The sequence below is a fragment of the Pleurodeles waltl genome, chromosome 7, assembly GCF_031143425.1.
Source record: "Pleurodeles waltl isolate 20211129_DDA chromosome 7, aPleWal1.hap1.20221129, whole genome shotgun sequence".
Classification (NCBI taxonomy): Eukaryota; Metazoa; Chordata; class Amphibia; order Caudata; family Salamandridae; genus Pleurodeles; species Pleurodeles waltl.
This window is the reverse complement of record NC_090446.1, coordinates 1,135,099,698-1,135,119,851: the sequence shown is the minus strand read 5'-3', so window position 1 is coordinate 1,135,119,851 and position 20,154 is coordinate 1,135,099,698. Positions and strand designations below refer to the sequence as shown.

Here is a 20,154-nt window from a genome sequence, read left to right as displayed (position 1 = left end):
GCTGCAGACACCATCACCCTCCCCAAGCTCCGCCTCACCATCAACTGCTCACTAGCTGCCAAACACGCCAAGATCAACCCCCTCCTCAAGAAACCCTCTGCAGACCCCACCGACCTCAAAAACCGCGGGCCCATCTCCCTAATACTATTTCCTGCAAAAGTCATTGAAAAAGCTGTCAACAGCCAACTCACCACAACATCCTCGACATCTCCTAATCTGGATTCAGGTCAAACCACAGCACCGAAACAGCCCTCCTGTCCTACTGGGCAAGGGAGAGATGGCGGCTCTCATCCTACTTGATCTCTCGGCAGCTTCCGACACAGTCTCCCATCACACCCTGATAAGAAGACTTCACAAAGCCGGCATTAGAGACAAGGCCCTTGACTAGATCCAATCCTTCCTCTCCGTCAGAATACAATGAGTGAGATTCGCCCCCTTCCTTGAAGATCCCACACCCACCACCAGCGAAGTGCCCCAGGGATCCTCACTCAGCCCCACGCTGTTTAACGTCTACAAGGCCCCATTAGCCACCCTCATCTGAAGCTACCGAATAAACATGTCCTACGCCGACGACACCCAACGTATCCTCTCCAACGAAACCGACAAGGCCACACAACTTCCACGAGGGCATGAAAGCAGTCGCCAGTGGATGAGAGACAGCGGCCTTCAACTCAACACAAACAAGACAGAAGAACGAGTTACTTACCTTCGGTAACGACTTTTCTGGTGGATACATTAGCTACCTGTGGATTCCTCACCTAATGAATACTCCCATGGCGCCAGCATTCGACGGAAATCTTCTTCCTAGCTTCTGCACGTCGACGAGGACGTCACATTAGCCCACGCGACGCCGTCTGACGTCATACAGGCAATAAGAGGTCCTCGCCGACGTGCCGACGTCAGTACCAACATTTTTTACGTGCATGAGAACAATAACCCAATGCAATGAAAGAGCAAGGCAACATCCCATAACATTGTAAATCACACAACATTGCAATAAAATGGCTATAGATTTAATATAACTCTCTTTTTTTTTTTTTTAAACAAACAAATATATACTAATTATGTATAACACAAAGATATATATATATATATATATATATATATATATATATATATATATATACAAATATCCATATATACAAAATCTATTGCAGTCTTGAAGACCAATAGGAGCGCACTCAAGGATTACTTGGTAAGACCAAAAAGGCAACGGGGAGGCGGGTGGGACCGTGAGGAATCCACAGGTAGCTAATGTATCCACCAGAAAAGTCGTTACCGAAGGTAAGTAACTCGTTCTTCTGATGGATACAACTACCTGTGGATTGCTCACCTAATGAATAGAGTCCCAAAGCAGTACCACGCCCGGTGGTGGGTGCCTAAATGGTCAAACCAAGAAATCCTGCAGCACTGACCGTGCAAAATGGCCGTCCCTTCTGACCTCAGAGTCCAAACAGTAATGCTTCGCAAAAGTGTGAAGGGACGACCAGGTTGCGGCCTTGCAGATGTCGACCAAAGGAACACCTCTGGCCAAGGCCGAAGTGGCCGACTTAGCTCTGGTGGAATGAGCTCTATTGCCATCAGGAGGATCCTTCTTTGCTAAAGAGTAACAGATTTTAATGCAAAGAACAACCCACCTGGAGAGTGTTCTCTTGTGGACTGCCTTTCCTCTCCTCTTCCCACCTATCTGATGAACAGCTGATCCTCCAGCCTGAAGTCCTTCGTTCTATCAATGTAGAAGCTTAACGCACTCTTTGGGTCCAAGCGATGTAGTCTCTCTTCCTCCTTTGAAGGATGAGGCAGAGGATAGAACGTGGACAAAGTAATTGTCTCGGCCAAATGGAAGGGTGAAACAACCTTCGGGAGGAAAGCAGCCTTGGTCCTCAACACCACCTTATCCTCATAAAAGGTTGTATAAGGGGGTTTTACCGATAAGGCCTGCAACTCACTCACTCTCCTTGCAGATGTTATAGCCACCAAGAAGACTGTCTTAATAACTAAATACCTTAAGGGGCAAGAATGCATAGGTTCAAAAGGGGACCCCATAAGGAAAGTCAGGACCAAGGACAAATACCATTGAGGCATAACGAATGGTTTTGGAGGATATTTATTTAGAAGACCTTTCAAGAATCTGAGAACAATAGGGGATTTAAATAACGATGGTTGGTCTGGAAGACAAATGAAGGCTGACAAGGCAGACAAATAACCTTTAATGGTAGCCACTGCACAACCTTTCTGCGCTAGAGACAGAGCAAAAGACAAAACATCTGACAGATGAGCATGTAAGGGATCAATCTGTCTCTCTCCACACCACATAACAAATTTAGACCACCTATTAGCGTAGATAGATTTAGTGGAGTGTCGCCTGGCCGCTAATATAACATCCACTACATCAGGCGGGAGAGAGAAGGAACTCAGGTTGCCCCGCTCAATCTCCAGGCATGTAGGTGCAGACTCTGGAGGTTGGGGTGTAAAACCTGCCCCTGCGACTGCGAGAGGAGGTCTGCCCTGAGAGGGAGACGGAGCGGAGGGCACAGTGAGAGTTGGAGAAGGTCGGAGTACCACACCCTCCTTGGCCAATTCGGAGCTATTAAGATGACTTGGGCCCGGTCTTGGCGAATCTTCCTCAACACCCGAGGAATCAAGGGTATGGGGGGAAACGCGTAAAGGAACTGGCCGCACCAGGTTATCTGAAACACGTCCCCCAACGCTCCCTGCATCGGATACTGGAGGCTGCAGAATAACGGACAATGCGCGTTCTCCAGAGTGGCAAACAAATCTATCAGATGAAACCCCCACATCTGGAAGATTAAACGGACTTGATCTGGATGGAGACGCCACTCGTGGTCGGCCGAGAAATGGCGACTGAGACTGTCCGCACGTACATTCAAGACCCCGGCCAGATGATTTGCTACCAAGCAAATCTGATGGTCCTTTGCCCAGGACCATAGTCGAAGAGCTTCTCTGCAGAGAAGGTACGACCCTACTCCTCCCTGTTTGTTTATGTACCACATCGCGGTAGTATTGTTCGTCAGGACCTGTACCGACTGACCACGAAGGGAAGGGAGGAAGGCCTTGAGAGCCAGACGTACAGCCCGCAACTCCAACAGATTGATATGAAAAATCTGTTCCTCTGGAGACCAAAGCCCTTTGATCTCCAGATCCCCCAGATGAGCTCCCCACCCTAGAGTGGAAGCATCCGTTATGACCGTGGTCACTGGTGGTGACTGCGCGAACGGCTTTCCTTGTGAAAGATTGTTGCCCGCAATCCACCACTTCAAGTCCACAGCAGCATCTCCGGAGATCTTGACAGCACCTTCTAGATCTCCTTTGTGTTGAAACCACTGCCTTCGGAGGCACCACTGAAGAGCCCTCATATGCCAGCGAGCATGCGTGACCAACAGTATGCAGGAGGCAAACAGACCGAGCAGACGAAGGACCTTGAGGACTGGAACTACCGCTCCATTTCGAAACATTGGAACCAACTCCTGAAAATCTTGAATCCGCTGAGGCGGAGGAAAGGCTCGATTCAATGTTGTATCCAGTACTGCCCCTATGAACAGGAGGCGCTGAGAGGGCTCCAGGTGAGATTTGGGCACGTTCACCGAAAAGCCCCAGTCGAACAACAACTGGGTTGTTGACTGCAGATGATGCAACACAAGCTCCGGAGACTTGGCTTTGATCAACCAGTCGTCCAAGTAAGGGAATACTGCTATCCCCTTCCTTCTGAGCTCTGCCGCAACCACTGACATCACCTTCGTGAAGACTCGAGGTGCTGAAGTAAGACCAAACGGGAGGACCGCAAACTGATAGTGCTGCGACCCTACCACAAACCGGAGATACTTCCTGTGCGACTTGAGTATCGGGATATGAAAATAAGCATCCTGCAAGTCGACAGACACCATCCAATCTTCTTTGTTCAACGCCAAAAGCACCTGAGCTAGGGTCAGCATCTTGAACTTTTCCTGTTTGAGGAACCAATTCAAGATCCTCAGATCCAGGATTGGTCTCAACCGACCATCCTTCTTGGGAATCAGGAAGTACCTTGAGTAACAACCTCGACCCCTTTCCTGCTCTGGAACTAACTCCACCGCACCCTTTGAAAGGAGGACTTGAACCTCCTGTTCTAACAACAGGAGGTGTTCTTCAGAACAATAAGATGGGCGGGGCAGGATGGGGGGGCGGAAACTCCCGAAAGGGAAGGGTGTAGCCTTTTCCCACAATACTGATAACCCAAGTGTCCGATGTAATAGTCTCCCACTTGTGGAGAAAATGCCGTAACCTCCCCCCTACAGGAGAGGAGTGAGTGGGAAATGGTGGAAGCCTAAGGCTGGTTTCCCTGCTGCACCCCTCCAGAGGACGAGGAAGAGGCAGAGTGCTGCTGAGAGTCTCCTCTGGTGCGGGCCCTACCCCTCCCTCTAAATGATCTATAGGGGAGGGAAGAGGTGGGTTGCTGGAATCTCCCCCGAAAGGAAGAGGAGGAAGAGCCACGCCCAAATCCACGAAACCTCCTGAAAAATCTGGAGGAGGCAGAAGAAGAAGGGGTTTGCAGCACTAATGATTTGGCTGTGGCCCTGCTTTCTTTAAATCTCTCCAAGGCCGAATCTGCTTTGGCTCCAAACAGTTTGTCCCCATCAAACGGGAGGTCCAACAGGGTCGACTGCACGTCCGCAGAAAACCCTGAGTTACGGAGCCAGGCCTGCCTCCTTGCCACCACAGCCGTGCCCATTGCCCTAGCCAACGAGTCGGTCGTGTCCAGCCCAGAGTGGATAATCTGGGTTGCGGCAGCCTGGGCATCCGAGACAACATTCAAGAGTCCCTGGGGAAGCTCCGTAAATGAAGATGAAATATCGTCCATGAGAGCATGGATGTATCTCCCCAGAATGCAAGTCGCGTTGGTGGCCTTCAACGCCAAACTACAAGAGGAAAATATCTTCTTGGATTGTGCATCCAGCTTTTTAGAGTCTCTGTCTCCTGGTACCGTCGGGAAAAATCCAGGCGCTGACCTAGAGGAACAGGAGGCTTGCACCACCAAGCTCTCCGGCGTAGGGTGTCTAGACAGAAAGCCAGGGTCAGATGGTGCAGCTCGATATCTCCTGGCCACAGCCCTATGAACAGCCGAGGAAGATACTGGCTTCTTCCACACCTCTAACACCGGATCAAGCAAAGCCTCATTTAATGGCAAGAGAGGCTCCACTGCAGCAGAGGCCAGATGCAGTACCTCAGTCAGTAAATTCTGCTTCGCCTCTGCCACCGGCAAAGGCAGGTCCAGAAAGTTAGCCGCCTTCCTCACCACAGCGTGAAAGGGAGCAGCCTCCTCCGTATATTCCCCTGGAGATGAAAGGTCCCACTCAGGGGAAGTATCCAGCCCACTGGCTGTATCCAGACCATGCAGTCCATCACCAGAGTCCTCAACCTCTCCTTCCTCCAAGACTCGTTGGTATTCCTGCTCTTCCAAAAGACGGAGATCACGCCTCCTCGAATGTAGTCTTTCCTCGATACGCGGAGTCGACATGGCCTCCGCCAAAGTCGAAGATCGGCGCCGATCTCCAGAACCATCCGACGCCGCGTCCGGCGCCACAGGCAGCTTCGGCGCCGAGGAAGGAGCCGGACTAAGAAATCTTGGAGTCTCCGATGGACCCGCCGGAGTCACAGGACGAAATCCTGACGTCGACGGGATGGAAACCTCTGGGGCCAAAACCTCTGGAGCCACCGGAGCGGTCACCGGCGCCGAGCCCACATTCCCTAAAGGGAGAAAGGGCATAAAGGGTGCCGGCCGTAGAGGCGCAGGATCACCCAATGAAAAGGCCAAGGGCCCCGAAGGACCAGCCGGAGCACCTCCTGGAGCCCTCTGTTGAAAGATGGTATACATCGCATTCAGAAATGCGGTATTATCGGCTCCAGGGGCGGGAAAAGCTGGATACTGGGGTGCCTGGATCGAAGGCGACCCCGACGCCAGCCTTGACGTCCGCGACGCCGGAGACATCACAAGAGGCTGCATCACCTCAACCACAGACGCCTGTCCAGGCGAAGTTGGTGACGTCGGAGAGGGCCGAAGGCGACCTCGAACGAGACTCCTTGCTGGAATGACGCCGTGAATCCCTACGGCGCCGGGAGTCTCGATGACGCCGATGAGACCTTGGCGAAGAAGACTTCTTATGATGTTTCTTCTCCTTTCTCTTCGACTTCGCCATGAATAGTTTAGCCTCACGTTCTTTCAGGGCCTTCGGATTCATGTGCTGACATGAATCACAAGTTGCGACGTCGTGGTCGGAGCTTAAACACCATAGACAGTCGGAGTGAGGATCAGTAACGGACATCTTGCCGCCACACTCTCGACAGGGCTTGAAACCCGACTTCCTCTGAGACATTATTACCGCAGAGAAAATCCACGCAGCAGAAAATACACTGTAACTATGAAAGTAACAGTAGCTCCCTCGAAGATAACCATTTCGAATGCACGGAAAAAAGGGAACTGACGTCGGCACGTCGGCGAGGACCTCTTATTGCCTGTATGACGTCCGACGGCGTCGCGTTGGCTAATGTGACGTCCTCGTCGACGTGCAGAAGCTAGGAAGAAGATTTCCGTCGAATGCTGGCGCCATGGGAGTATTCATTAGGTGAGGAATCCACAGGTAGCTATTGTATCCATCAGAAGTACTCCTCATGGGCCCTCAACCCAACACAGAGAACTCCTGGTGGCCACCCACCCTTGGAAACCACCCACCCCTGCCAGCCAAGCCTGCAACCTTGGAATCATCCTGGACCCCGACCTCAGCATTAACCATCAAATCAACTCAGTCACTTCCACCTGCTTCCGCACCCTCCGCCTCCTATGCAAGACCTTCAAATGGATCCCCCTAAAACATAGGAAGACTGTCACACATGCCCTCATCACCAGCAGACTGGACTACGGCAACGCACTCTATGCCGGAATCAACAAAAAACTCACCTGCAAATTGCAAAACATCCAGAACGCCACCGCCAGACTGATCCTCGACCTACCCCGACAATGCGACATCTCGCAACACCTACGTACATTGGACTGGCTCACCACAGAGAAAAGAATCACTTTCAAGATCCTCACCCACGGACACCAAGCCCTCCAAAACGCCAGACCAGATTACCTGAACCAGCAACTCAACTTCCACCTCCCCACAGGGCCCTACCCTCAGCCCAGCTCTCCCTTGCAGTAGTACCCCACATCAGGAAAACCAACCAAAACAGGAGGACGCTCATTTTCCTACCGGGCAGCAACCACTTGGAACACCGGGACATGCTACACTATGTGCCTTGAAAAGCTAACGGGTGAGTAGCTGCACTTCACAAACACTGATTGATTGATTGATTGCGACTGGCTCGGCATCGCTACAGTAGTTGAATGGTGGATAGAGAGCATTTTAACTAATTTAAAAAGTTCTCTTGCGAATTTTTTGATAGTTTAATCTTATCAGTTTTCTCTTTTATGATCACATTTTTATAATCCTGGATAAGTTCTTTATATTAGTTTTTGTTACCATTGGATTATAACTACTTCTCCAGATCCTATCTTGCCTACAGCATTTTTGTTTAAGCTCCCTGAGATTCAGAGAGAACCAGTGTGCTGTTGGCTTGGTTCTATGACTTTTAGGGAATTTGAAAGGAGCCAATTTGGATACTGTTTTATCAGTCCAATTAGCATACTTAGTCATATCTAAATGTTGGCTCACTCAATAGAAGAAGTTGAATAGCAGTCAGGGTATCAATAAGTTCCTTTTTGCCAGTTTTATTCCATACCTGAGTTTTTATGGCCTGCAATGTCCTGCATGGTGGAGAATGAGGGGCAGTGATTTTAGGCTGAAACCAATGGCTTTATGGTCTGGCCAAGTTAATGGTAGCACAACTTCTAGCTGCAAGTCTAGACGGCTTTAAAAATGCCACCTAAGATGTGACCCAACTTGTGTGTAGCAACACTGACCAGCAGTCTGAGACTGAATACAAATCAATTTTCTCTATAAGTTGTTCAGTTTCTTTATCAGTGGAATCTTCCAAAGAGAAGCTGAAGTCACCTAAAATGGTATGATTAGAATATTGCAAACAGGATACATAAACTCACCTAAAGACATTAGAAAATTAGCTTTGGAGCCTGGAGGCATATATATCAAAAGAACATTGAAAGCAGCGTTATCATTCAGTTTACATCTGAAAGGTAGTGCCTCACCATCTCTTATGCTCATTGGTTCGCAAGAGATATCACGATGTTTGAGGTAAACAACCACTATGCCTCCACCGCATTTACCAACACAGTCTACTCTAAAGAAGGCATAACCTGTAGTAACTGCAGCAATAAAGTCAGGATTTGATGCTTCATTCTGCCCAATTCTCAGTTAAGAACGCTAACAACTGGGGCATAAGTGACTAGGTGATTATAAAATTAATCTTTGTGCTTATTAACGAACCGTTTGTTAATCAATACGCAATTCAGCGTTCATGTATAGGTGGATTCAGGAGGGGCTGTACTTTTCTTTACTACTGAAAGTTGGCTGCCGTAGAACAGTTTGACACACAAAGCGGCAATGAGCATAATAAAAATCATCTGAACCCACATTAAAATCAGTGGATCCTAACCTCTTTACACACTGTTCATCTGACCTCAGCTACACACAGTTTGTCCATGTGCCCAAATCCTCAGTGTCTGTCTGCATACCAAGCCACTAATCTTGCCGGTCTATGTGTTTCAAACATCTCACAAAGCTTATTCATGTACACTGGGCTCCCCTCACTATTCATGGACCACCAGAATCTTACAATATCCATATGTTGGAAGTTTCTTGCACTTTGTATCTATGTGCCCTAAACGTATGCCACTGCTTCTGCTTGTTTCACGATACTTGACTTGTAAACTTGCACCCCAACAGCTCACACTTTCCATGTGCCTCAGGCTACAAGTTTCTTTTACGTATTACAGGTTCCTCATATAATGTTCATACAATGAAGCCCCCTGTTCATGTGCCCTAAGACTGCCACAAACTATCAATGTTCTGCAGGTTACATACTGTTTGTCCTTGGATCCTAATCTCTGCTCAAGTGAATAAAATGGGGGTTCGGATAAAAAGGATTGTCCAGGAAGGTAAAGTGAAGTACTCCCAAAAGAGAGATAGAGAAAGGGAGAAACTAATAGAGAAGAAAATGAGAGACAGCAAGAGGGATGTGGATAGGTGAGAAAAAAGTATGAGAGATTAAAACATCCTTTATTCTGGAGGCAGTGGCAGATGAAATTCCACTCACTGTCCACCAGCACAGAGTAGGGAAACACTTTCCATTATTCCATGCACAGAAAGACTAGTGAAGGTAAATCTGAAGACTCACAGATCCCCAAGTCACTCAAATCCTTTGGAGCTCTATCTTACTGGCCACTGTGAACTGACTACATGATGCCCTACTTGACATGAAATAAACATAACTTTTTTTCCCTTACTGGATGCTTTGAAAGCGCACTACACGTACTATATCAACTGTCCTGCAGAGCAGACCCCCATGCATGCACTTATCTGCAGTACAGTTCATAATGACCCCCCCCCCCAATTCCAAGTCCATCCTTGAGCTCTGTTCGTGCCCTACAAGCAACCCTCAGACCCATAGTCTCATTCTAAATTAAAGAAAATTAACCCTTCCATACCTGCCATCCTGAAGACAACGGTCTTCGCAGGATTCCAAATGCCTGGGCCCTTCCTGCAGCTGGAAAGAAGGCACCTTCTCTCTCAGAACCTTTAAGTATGGTAGCAGTGGTCGGTAGACACTTCCATCATGCCACTTCCAGCGGATCAGTCTGAAACTCAATGGCGTGCCCTTAAAATTGCCCAGCACAGTCCCAGCCTGGAATGGAAAAAGAGTTACAGCTTTGTTTCAAAGATGCTGTGAAAAACCAAGTTGGACAAATAGGATGAGGCTAGTTCTACCACAGTAAACAACCTGCGCTTTAGACCAGGTCTGCAGCAATCACAGATGACAAAGTGGGGTAAGATGCCTGTTACTCCTCTATCAAACACATGGTATGAATGTCTGATCAACTGCCATGGTATCTACCACGATACCGCTTTTATCAAGAATCATGCAAAGGAACAAAATAATTAAATGTGTAAAGCTCATTCCTCAAGTGTCTGTGTTGCCCTGGACAGTAGAAACATAAGTCATTCAAAGGATAGAGTAGAAGCAGGCTCAGAATCATTTGTATATGTATAGTGACATATTGAGGAGGGACTGCCTGTCTGTTAACTGAGTCCTATGCATTGTGGCATGTCTGGTTCAGAATGTCTAGTTGGGCAATGATCTACAATATATAATTTGTAAAGTAGCAGGCAAAGAGGACCAGGATGGTTGGACCCTGCATTCCCTGCATGGCCTTATGCCTGTGCCACAAATTGCTAGGTCTGAAACCTGTCTAGCCTGTCTGGTGGCTGGGTGGAATGTGTGGGCAGAAGCAGGGCTGGATGAGCTGGACGCTGAATTCTCTGTCCCTGCCTTGATGGCAGCATAAATATATGGAACAAGTTGGTTGAACCCTAGATGCATATATGGTAACGTACCTGGGAGGGGCACTGCTCTTCTTTAATGGGCCTTCTAACCCCCCCACCCCAACCCACAATGAGATATGAATATACACCCCACCTGCCCACTGACTGCATAGCGCAAGGAGATGCCGTTGATTTCATCGATGATGTCGCCTGTCAGCACCACTTCATCCACCTCCGTCTGACTCCCAGGGAACACCTCAGTCACAAATATCCGCCCTTCTACATACCTGGAAAAGGTTTCAAATGTGTGACACTAGAGAAAGAACCAATTGACTGCAGTTCAGGCAAAGCATCCTGCTAACCCATAAAACATTTAATGGAATCAGGTTAAAGGTACCTAGAAGGTAAAAATAATACCAGGCAGGTTCTCCAAATCCTAGGGCAATCAAAGCTAAACATAGTTAGCTCTTATTATAGAAAAGGTTGAAGACCTCTGACCGAAAGAGTAGACCTGTCAGGTGTTCACGTTTGTGAGCGTAATTGGTAAGCAGAAGACATCAGGGATCCCCAGTCATAAACGTTGGACCTGTTCTCCTTGAGACATACCTCAGGAGAGGCTGAGCCCACTAGGTATGCCCCCTCTATTTGAAATGTTACAATGACCCTCCTGGAATGTGTGGCACACAGGATGCTATGAACCTAGCAAGAATGCTGTGAAGTACAAGTTACTTACCTTCTGTTACGATATATCTGGTAGAAACATATTCTAGTTGCACATTCTTTACCTTTGAATTTCCCCAGGCGTCAGTCTGGATACGGAGATTTTTCTTCGAGCAGTACCTCTGCTCGCCGTCAGGTGGCGTCGGTTGACTCCACAGGTGTCGTTGTCGCTGTGATGACGTCGCAGTTGTACATAGGTGCCACCCCGGGGCGCTGATGTCAGTTTCTTTTCAGGACTTTCCACACCAGTAGCGCAGAGCCATGAAGAACACAGAGTGGTGCGTCAAAACTAGGGCACTTAAAGGGAAATTCCTGTCCCTAGAAATCAGTTCGTAGTGCAGGGAGGATAGGCGGGTCGGTAAGGAATCTGCAACTAGAATATGTCTCTACCAGATATATTGTTACCGAAGGTAAGTAACTTGTACATCTAATAGAGACTTCTAGTTGCAGATTCCTTACCTTTGAATGGGTACCCGAGCAATACCATCCCAGGTGATGGGCTGCGAACCAAGATCACACCAAGAAGTCCCACAGGACTGAACGGCCAAAGTAGCCGTCCATGCGGACCGGACTGTCCAGGCAGTAGTGTTTGGTAAAAGTGTGCAGAGATGCCCACATTGCTGCCTGATAGATATCCAGGACTGGAACGCCCCATGCTAGCACTGTGGTAGCAGCAGTAGCTCTGGTGGAGTGGGCGTGCAAACCTTCAGGAGGTTGCTTCTTCGCCAGAGCATAGCACATTTTAATGCATAAGAGCATCCATCTAGAAATGGTCCTCTTCTGCACTGCCTTCCCCTTCTTAGCATCCACATATCCCACAAAGAGTTGATTATCCACCCAGAAGTCTTTGGTATGATCAAGGTAGAACGCCAATGCTCTTTTTAGGTCCAGACGGTGGAGTCTCTCCTCTTCATGTGAGGGATGTAGGGGTGCATAAAAGGTAGGCAAGGTGAATGACTGCCCGACATGGAAGGGTGTCACTACTTTAGGTAAAAAAGATGCCCTTGTGTGAAGTACCACTTTGTCAGGATGTATTACCAGGAAAGGTGATTTAGAGGAAAGAGCCTGGAGCCCACTTACTCTGCGGGCAGAGGTGATGGCAACTAAGAAGACAGTCTTGATGGTTAAGAGCCATAAAGGGCAGTTGTGAAGGGGCTCGAACGGGGCACACATAAGGTATGTTAAAACTAGGTTCAGATCCCATTGGGGCATGATAAATGGGGTAGGAGGAAAAAGATGTGTGAGGCCTTTAAGAAACCCCTCAACAATGGGAGATTTGAATAAAGAAGGTTGATCTGGTAACCTCAAGAAAGCAGAGATAGCAGAGAGTCATCCCTTAAGGGTGCCCAGGGTGGAGCCCTGTTGGGCAAGAGAAAGAATAAAGAGGAGGAGCAGATAGAGGATCGACAGATTTGTCGATGCACCATGCCACAAATTTCTTCCAGCGACGGGTGTATACGGTTTTGGTTGAGGGATGCCTGGCTGCCAAGATAATGTTACAGACTTCGGGCGGCAGGTAAAAAGACGCCAACTGTCGCCGCTCAATCTCCACGCAAGGAGGGGGAGGGTGGACAGGTTCGGGTGGATGACCCTCCCCTGCTGCTGTGACAGAAGATCTTCCCGAAGAGGCAGTCTGATCGGAGGAGCTATGGCCATGCTCAACAGCTCGGGATACCAAACTCTTTGTGCCCAGTCCGGAGCCACCAGGATTACTTTGGCCCAGTCTTGCCTGATCTTCTTGAGAACTCTGAGCAGAAGTGGTATGGGCGGAAAGGCGTACAAGAGGCCTGAATTCCACTTGTGATGAAAAGCGTTGCCAAGTGAGTGCCGCCTTGGAAACTCCAATGTGCAAAACAGCTGACATTGCGCGTTCTCTACGGAGGCGTACAAGTCTAACCAAGGTTCTCCCCACTGAAGGAAGAGACCTTGCGGCATCTCCGGATGGAGATGCCAATCATGATCGACCAAGCATCGTCGGCTGAGTTCGTCTGCCCTTGCATTCAAGGAGCCGGCCAGGTGTTGAACCACCAGGGAAATGCCCTGCTGTTCCAGCCAAGTCTTGACAAAGAGTTCACAACCCCACTCCGCCTTGTTTGTTGCAGTACCACATGGCAATGGTGTCTGTGAACACCTGCACTGTTTTTCCTTTGAGAGAGGGGAGGAATGCTTTTAATGCTAGCCAAGTCGCTCGGAGCTCCAGAAAAATTATATAAGCAGCCTCAGAGTCATTCTCACTGAAATCTAGGATAGAGGCTGAAACATCGGTATCAGAGCCTGAATATCCAGGACTCTCTTTTCAGGAGGATACACCCAAAACTGCACTGTATCCAGAACAGCGCAGATGAAAGGGAGCGTCTGAGAAGTAGTCAGGTGTGACTTCGGCATGTTGATACTAAACCCCAGCAAATGCAAAAGGTTTGCCGTAGTCTGGAGGTGGGAGATGACTGTCTGGGGCGAGTTTGCCTTCAAAAGCCAATTGTCGAGGTAGGGGAAGACTGGAACCCCTAACCCGTGCAGATGAGCTGCCACCACTAACATCACTTTCGTGAACACCCGAGGGGGCACTGGTAAGGCCAAAAGGGAGCACGGTGAACTGAAAGTGGTTGTGACTTACCACGAATCGTAGGTAGTGTCTTTGGGCTGGCAAGACTGGGATGTGGAAGTATACGTTTTGCAAGTCCAACGCTACCATCCAGTCTCCGGGGTCCAGGGCACATAGGACCTGAGCTAAAGTGAACATTTTGAACTTAACCTTCTTGAGAAAGAGGTTGAGGGACCGAAGATCTAATATAGGACAAAGACCCTTGTCCTTCTTCGGCACCAGAAAGTAGCGGGAATAGCAACCACGACCTACTTCTGGCAGCGGAACCCTCTCTATAGCTCCTTTGGCTAAAGGGGCTTGGACTTCCTCGCCGAGAAGCGCCATATGATCCTCCGATATGCAATTGTATAAAGGTGGCATGGCTGGAGGAGGTGTCTCAAAGGGGAGGGAGTAGCCCCTTCGGACAATCTGGGGAACCTACCTGTCCGAGGTAATAGATTGCCACTGGGGCAGGTGATGGTGAACCCTGCCACCAACTGGTTCCTGGTGTACCCGCGGACTAGGAAGGTTTGGAGGCTGAGGAGGGGGTGGGGGTGAACTGGGTGACCTGCTGACTCCCTGATCCCCGGGGGCATGGGATCCCGTGGCCACGCAGGGGCTGTACAGCATGCACGGGTCGATGGCCTGGGGGGAAAGAACGCAGTTTGGTGCCCCTTCCATAGCCACAAGAGAGGGGAAAGGCGGACTGCTGGGGTCTAGGAGAAGGCGCAAGGCCATGGGATTGGGCCGTGGCTCGGGAATCCTTTAAGCGCTCGAGCGCTGAGCCCGCTTTGGCTCCAAAGAGACGTGTGCCATCAAAGGGCATGTCCATCAGAGATTGCTGGACATCCCCTGAAAAGCCAGATGTTTTCAGCCAGGCGTGGCATCTCAATGCCACCGTTGATGCAACCGATCTGCCCAGAGAGTCGGTTGTATCCAGTCCACAATGAATCATGAACTTTGCTGCGTGCCTCCCATCTGTCACGGCTTAGGAAAGGACAGTCTGGGCCTCCTCCGGAACTCTAGACAGCACTTGAGCCACCGTATCCCAAAGAGTGTGGGAATAGCGGCCCAAAAGACATGCGGTGTTCACGGACTGCAGCACTAGACTGCTGGAAGAAAACAACTTCTTCTCCAAGTTGTCCAGTCTTTTTGATTCCCTATCCGGGGGTGTGGCAAGGAATGAGCCTGATGAAGATGAAGCCTGGATGACAAGGCTCTCAGGCGTGGGGTTTGGGTGAGGAATTTGTGTCTGTCGGCAATCGCCCTATTCACAGGAGCACCTGTACTTGGTCTGGACCAGGTACCCCAAATGGACGTCCGCCAGTGCCTCATTAAAGAGAAGAAGGGGTTCTGATGTGGAAGACCCCGGCTGAAGCACGTCAGTTAGGATATTAGGCCTAACTGCCACAGGAGGTAGCTCAAGGTCCAAGACCTAAGCCGCCCTTGTCACCACCATGGAGTTATGAGGAGTCCCCCTCCGTAGCCACGGTAGGAGGAGAGAGCATACCAGTGTCAGGTGAGGTGTCTAGACCACTGGCATCATCCAAATCATGCACCCAGTCCATTTGGGGGTCAAGCTGGTATCCCCTCCAAACACTCCACGCATCCATACCCATAAGCATAAGGGTCTGGATCAACCCTGGGCCCAGGAGAGCCCATAGAGAATGGAATCGTCGGGTATAAGAATGGGATCAATGTAAACTGTGGGCCACACCGATGTCGGGAGGGAGCATTGACGTCTGACCCGATGCTGGGGAAGGTCGTTGTGGCACGACGGCGTCGGGACGGATCTGAGATTAGATCCAGAGGAGCCCTCTGGAGCCATGGCTGAAGCAGATGACTTCGAACCCGAGGGGGCCCCCACCAACTCACCTGTGCCCGAGAGCGGCAAAGGTGGGTCAGTCTGCTCAAAAATGCGATGCATTTCCTCATAAAACTCTTTGAGCTGGGCAGGGGTTGCTCCAGCTCCTGGGAAGTGCAGAGTGGACCCAGATGAAGGCTCCGAGGATGGAGGCCGAGAGCGACAACGCTCTTCCCGCGCTGCATAATCCGAGCGACGGGGTGAACTCGAAGAACGCTTGTCCTTCTTCGACTTCTTTTACTTATGACCCAAATGTCGCAATGACTTCGAGGACGAAGAGTGGTGGTGACTCAGTGGCCGGTCTCGAGACCTTCCTCTCGAATGAGACCGCGAGAACCACGGAGTTGAGTGTAGGGCCGCCATTAGCTTTCGGGTTTTTGGCCAGACACTCGGAGCACGACTTCTGGTCGTGATCGCGCTCCATGCACCAAAGACACAGGAGGTGCGGATAAGTCACCGACATCATTCGGTGATGGGAGTCGCAGAGCTTAAAAATGGTCTTGCGGGACATCCCTCAACGCATCCACGACCTCGTCAAAAAGAATTTGACAAAAATGTTGTCGTAGTCAAAAAGTGACGGAGGTAGCTCTTCTCCGGATCTGCTAGTAGGCTGGCGCAGAAAGAAAAAAAACTGTCGTCAGCATGCCGGGGTGGTGCCTATATACGACCGTGACCACGCCACCAATTATGTCCACGGAGTCGACCAACGACACCTGACGGCACGCAGAGGTACTGCTCGAAGGAAAATCTCCAGGTCCAGACTGACGCCTGGGGAAATTCAAAGGTAAGGAATCTGCAACTAGATGTCTCTATCAGATACATCGGGCTTCTGCCGTAGTTTTGAAATGGCTAGGTATGTGATCTAATAAGCAAAAACGTGAGAGCCCACGAGCACTTCCACATCACAGGTTAGTGATTATGCCAGTCACAAATACACATGTGTGTATTTGTAGTTTAGAAACTGCCTAATTTACCTCAGTTACAATGTATTCTCCATTTGTAGTCTCCAGTCTTCCCCTTAATTTACAATAAGACAACATTAAGATGATTGTAGTATAGAAAATACGTGGGCTGCCTTAACAAAAAGCACTGTCTAAACTCCTTATTCTCTCTGACACACATTCCAGGAGGGCCATGCTAAGATTTCAGATGGAGGGGACATATCTCGGGGGATCTTCCTCTCCTGGGGTATGTCTCAAGGAGAACAGGTCCAACTTTCATGGGTGGGGATCCCTGATGTCTTCTGCTTACCCATTACTCTCAAGAACGTGAACACCTGACATGTCTACTCTTTTCTGTAATAAGAGCGACTTATGTTGAATGAAAAGCATCCAGAGCTACTAATATTATTAGTGTTGTAATCATGACCATATCAGACAAGATTACATAAGTAGCCACCCAATGCAAAATGGTCAGCACCGATCACCTCAGTGCCAGCAATAATGTTAAAAAAACTTTTATTCATTTTGAATGCCCTTACATGGTAATGCATAATAGCCATAGCAGCAATGCCCCTGCCTCAACATGATAATAAGACTAATAAGCCTCCCCAATGTCACATAATGTATCACACAAATATCAGCCTTAAATAAATTCTTTTTTTTTTCTCCAAACACCAGCTTATAAGTTCTGAAAATAAAAGCATTCTCATCTCAAATCCACACTTATTTTAATTTTCGTGTACATATAATAATTCAAACAAGCAAAATCTTCTAACTTGTTGCCTGAGAGGAGCACAGGAGAGCTACTTGAGGGTAAGCTGGAGGGATACCAGTAGGTTACAAGCTACTTGCTGGAAACGCCTGTTTTAGGTATGGGGATGCAATAGTGGAGACTGAGTACCCCTGAACAAATGCTTTCTGGACAGGATATTCAAAAAATGGAATCTCGATGAGCCATGCGCCTTCAGACCTTCCAGTCTGTGTGGCAGTGAAGGAATGACCCATTATTTAGGCCACACACCCTACTCACTAGGCACACTTCAAAAACTGATGCTGTAAAGTCTTCCAGCAAGGGAATCAACGCCCTCATTATGACATTGGCAGTAAATCCCGCTTAATGCCGCAGTGACGGCCACCAACATTCCGTCGTGGAGGAGAAAGTCTGTTCGCCATATTATGACACACACACACTAAACTGAAAGAATACTGCCACACACACAAATCTGCCAGATCAAAGGTAAGTGTTAAACTATCGGTACGAACACCCATAACCGTCACGCCAACAAAACAACGTCCCCCACATTATGACAATTGGCAGTACACACCGGCGCGGTCAGAATGGTCACCCAAATACAAAACAACACAACATTGGCCAGTACCAAAAACACACACCTGACACTAATACACACACCACACTCACCCACAGCACTATAAAACACACACCCACATTACCCACAACCCTTTACGAACACCAAAAATAGCCAAGAGATGGACTCACAAATCACAGACACAACCACACACACCACTAACACCCAGCCATCCATCATGCAGCCCACAACACACACCTCACAACACACAACACCCATGTCTCCAAAAAGGCACCCCCTTGATGAGGAGTTGCGGGTCATGGTGAAGGAAATAGTCAGGGTAGAGCCACAGCTGTTTGGAGCACAGGTACAGCAAATATACATAGCAAGGAAGATGCCGCTATGGTGCAGAATTGTGGAACGGGTGAATGCCGTGGGACAGCATCCAGGAACAAGGGACAATATCAGAAAGAGGTGGAATGACCTACGGGGGAAGGTATGTTCCATGGCAGCAAGGCACCAGCTCACCATACAGAGAACTGGCGATGGACCCTCACCTCCTCCCTCACAGCTGACAGCATGGGAGGAGCAAGTCTTGGCAATACTGCATCCTGAGGGACTCACTGGAGTAACCGGAGTACTGGACACTGGTGAGTCAACATTTACGACCTATCACCACCCATACCTGCATGCCATCTCACCCTAACTCCCATCACTCCACTCCATCCCACACAGTGCACATACACATATGACTAACCCCAATGCCAAACCCTGCATGACATACCCACTGCATGTACAGCCCTCCCTGCCCTGCATGTACATCCACCACCTATGCATGCACAGCATGGAGAACTAACAATCCCACAATCCATCACCATGCACAAACAAAGGTGGGAGGGCAACAGCAAAGATATAAGGGAAGCTAGGGATGTAGAATATGTCACAGACATTAAGCATAATACATCACTTACATCCCCGCAGGTGCCCCAGCCAATCCCAGCAGCGAGGAGGTGCCACAGCTATCCAGTCCCTCAACAGAAGATGCCCCCAGTTGTGACAGTAACTCTGGACATCTGGATGAACTTCCAGGCACATCAGGGACCACTGGTAAGTTGGCAATCCCAGCCCACTCCCAGTCCTCCACAGAGCCTCCCCCCTCACTATCCAACACCACAGCAGCCACCCAACGTTCCCGCACCTCTGTCTCCAGGACACGTCAATCAGCAGTGTGTCCACCCGTACAGGAACCCCAGTCACTGGAAGGACAGCTGTGCGCCAGCAGGATGACAGGTTCAGGGCACTCACTAATGTCCTGGGGGCTTACAAACAATCCTAGGACAACATGGGCCAGATTCCTGACATCATGCAGGAGGTACACCATCAGGAAAGATTTGCAGTTCCTCAACACCACCATGGTCTCCATAGCAGGGGTGCTGGCTGACATGGCCAACGTAATGAGGGAATACACAGCAAACCAGCGGGCCCCTTCCACTAGCCAGTCAACTGAAAAACCCACCACATCTGCTGCAGCTAGTGGAGAGGAGGCCCTGCCATAGGACCCACAGGCCACCAGCAGCCCTAGCCCTGCAGAAGGTGAACCACCCCACAAACGTTCCTTGCGACCCAGACAGATGCCAGAGACACTTGCTAAGACCGTCCCACTCTGTTGTCTTGTCCACTTTTAACTGCCTTTGCTTCCCTTCCTATTGCCCCCTGGACACTGGACCTGTGCTACAAACAGAATGGACCAATTCCCTGGACTTACCTCCACCATCACCCTATTCCATTGCACTATTATGTCTATAATTTTCACTACAATAAACACCCTTGAACACAATTTAAGTTATAGTGCTTTATGTGAAGAAAATGTGCAATTATGGTAACAGTTACATCTTGTGCAAATGACCTGAACTCTGTGATAGCATACAAATAATGACCTGTAGCTGTTGGTAGTCATCACATCAGTACACAGTAGTTATAACATCAACATCTGCAAAATGGGAAGGCATAGGTGACAGTCAGTTGAGATGCAAAGGAATTGACTGCCATCATGCTACAGCCACACTGAAAGGATAAATAATCAGAGGAATGGTCAGTTCCACTGTCTCACCTGTGTGTCATTGAAAGTACTGTTGTCCACATCCTCATCCCCTGCCTCCTCATCCTCACTGCCCTCAGGGCCCACTGCTGCCTCAGGGGCATTTCCAATCTCCTCCTCCTACAGATAAGGCATATGTCGTCTGAGAGC

General features: G+C 49.2%; 1 protein-coding gene across 1 annotated transcript in view; it reads right to left on the bottom strand.

The window, feature by feature from the left end:
* LOC138246022 (uncharacterized) overlaps positions 1-20,154 on the bottom strand; it is a 672,335-nt gene that overhangs the window by 220,354 nt on the left and 431,827 nt on the right. Inside the window, exons 9-10 of the mRNA XM_069200173.1 lie at positions 10,648-10,780; positions 9,659-9,855 (exon numbers count right to left, since the gene is read on the bottom strand). Of these exons, the coding sequence (XP_069056274.1) occupies positions 9,659-9,855; positions 10,648-10,780 (330 nt within the window). The remainder of the gene's footprint in view (positions 1-9,658; positions 9,856-10,647; positions 10,781-20,154) is intronic.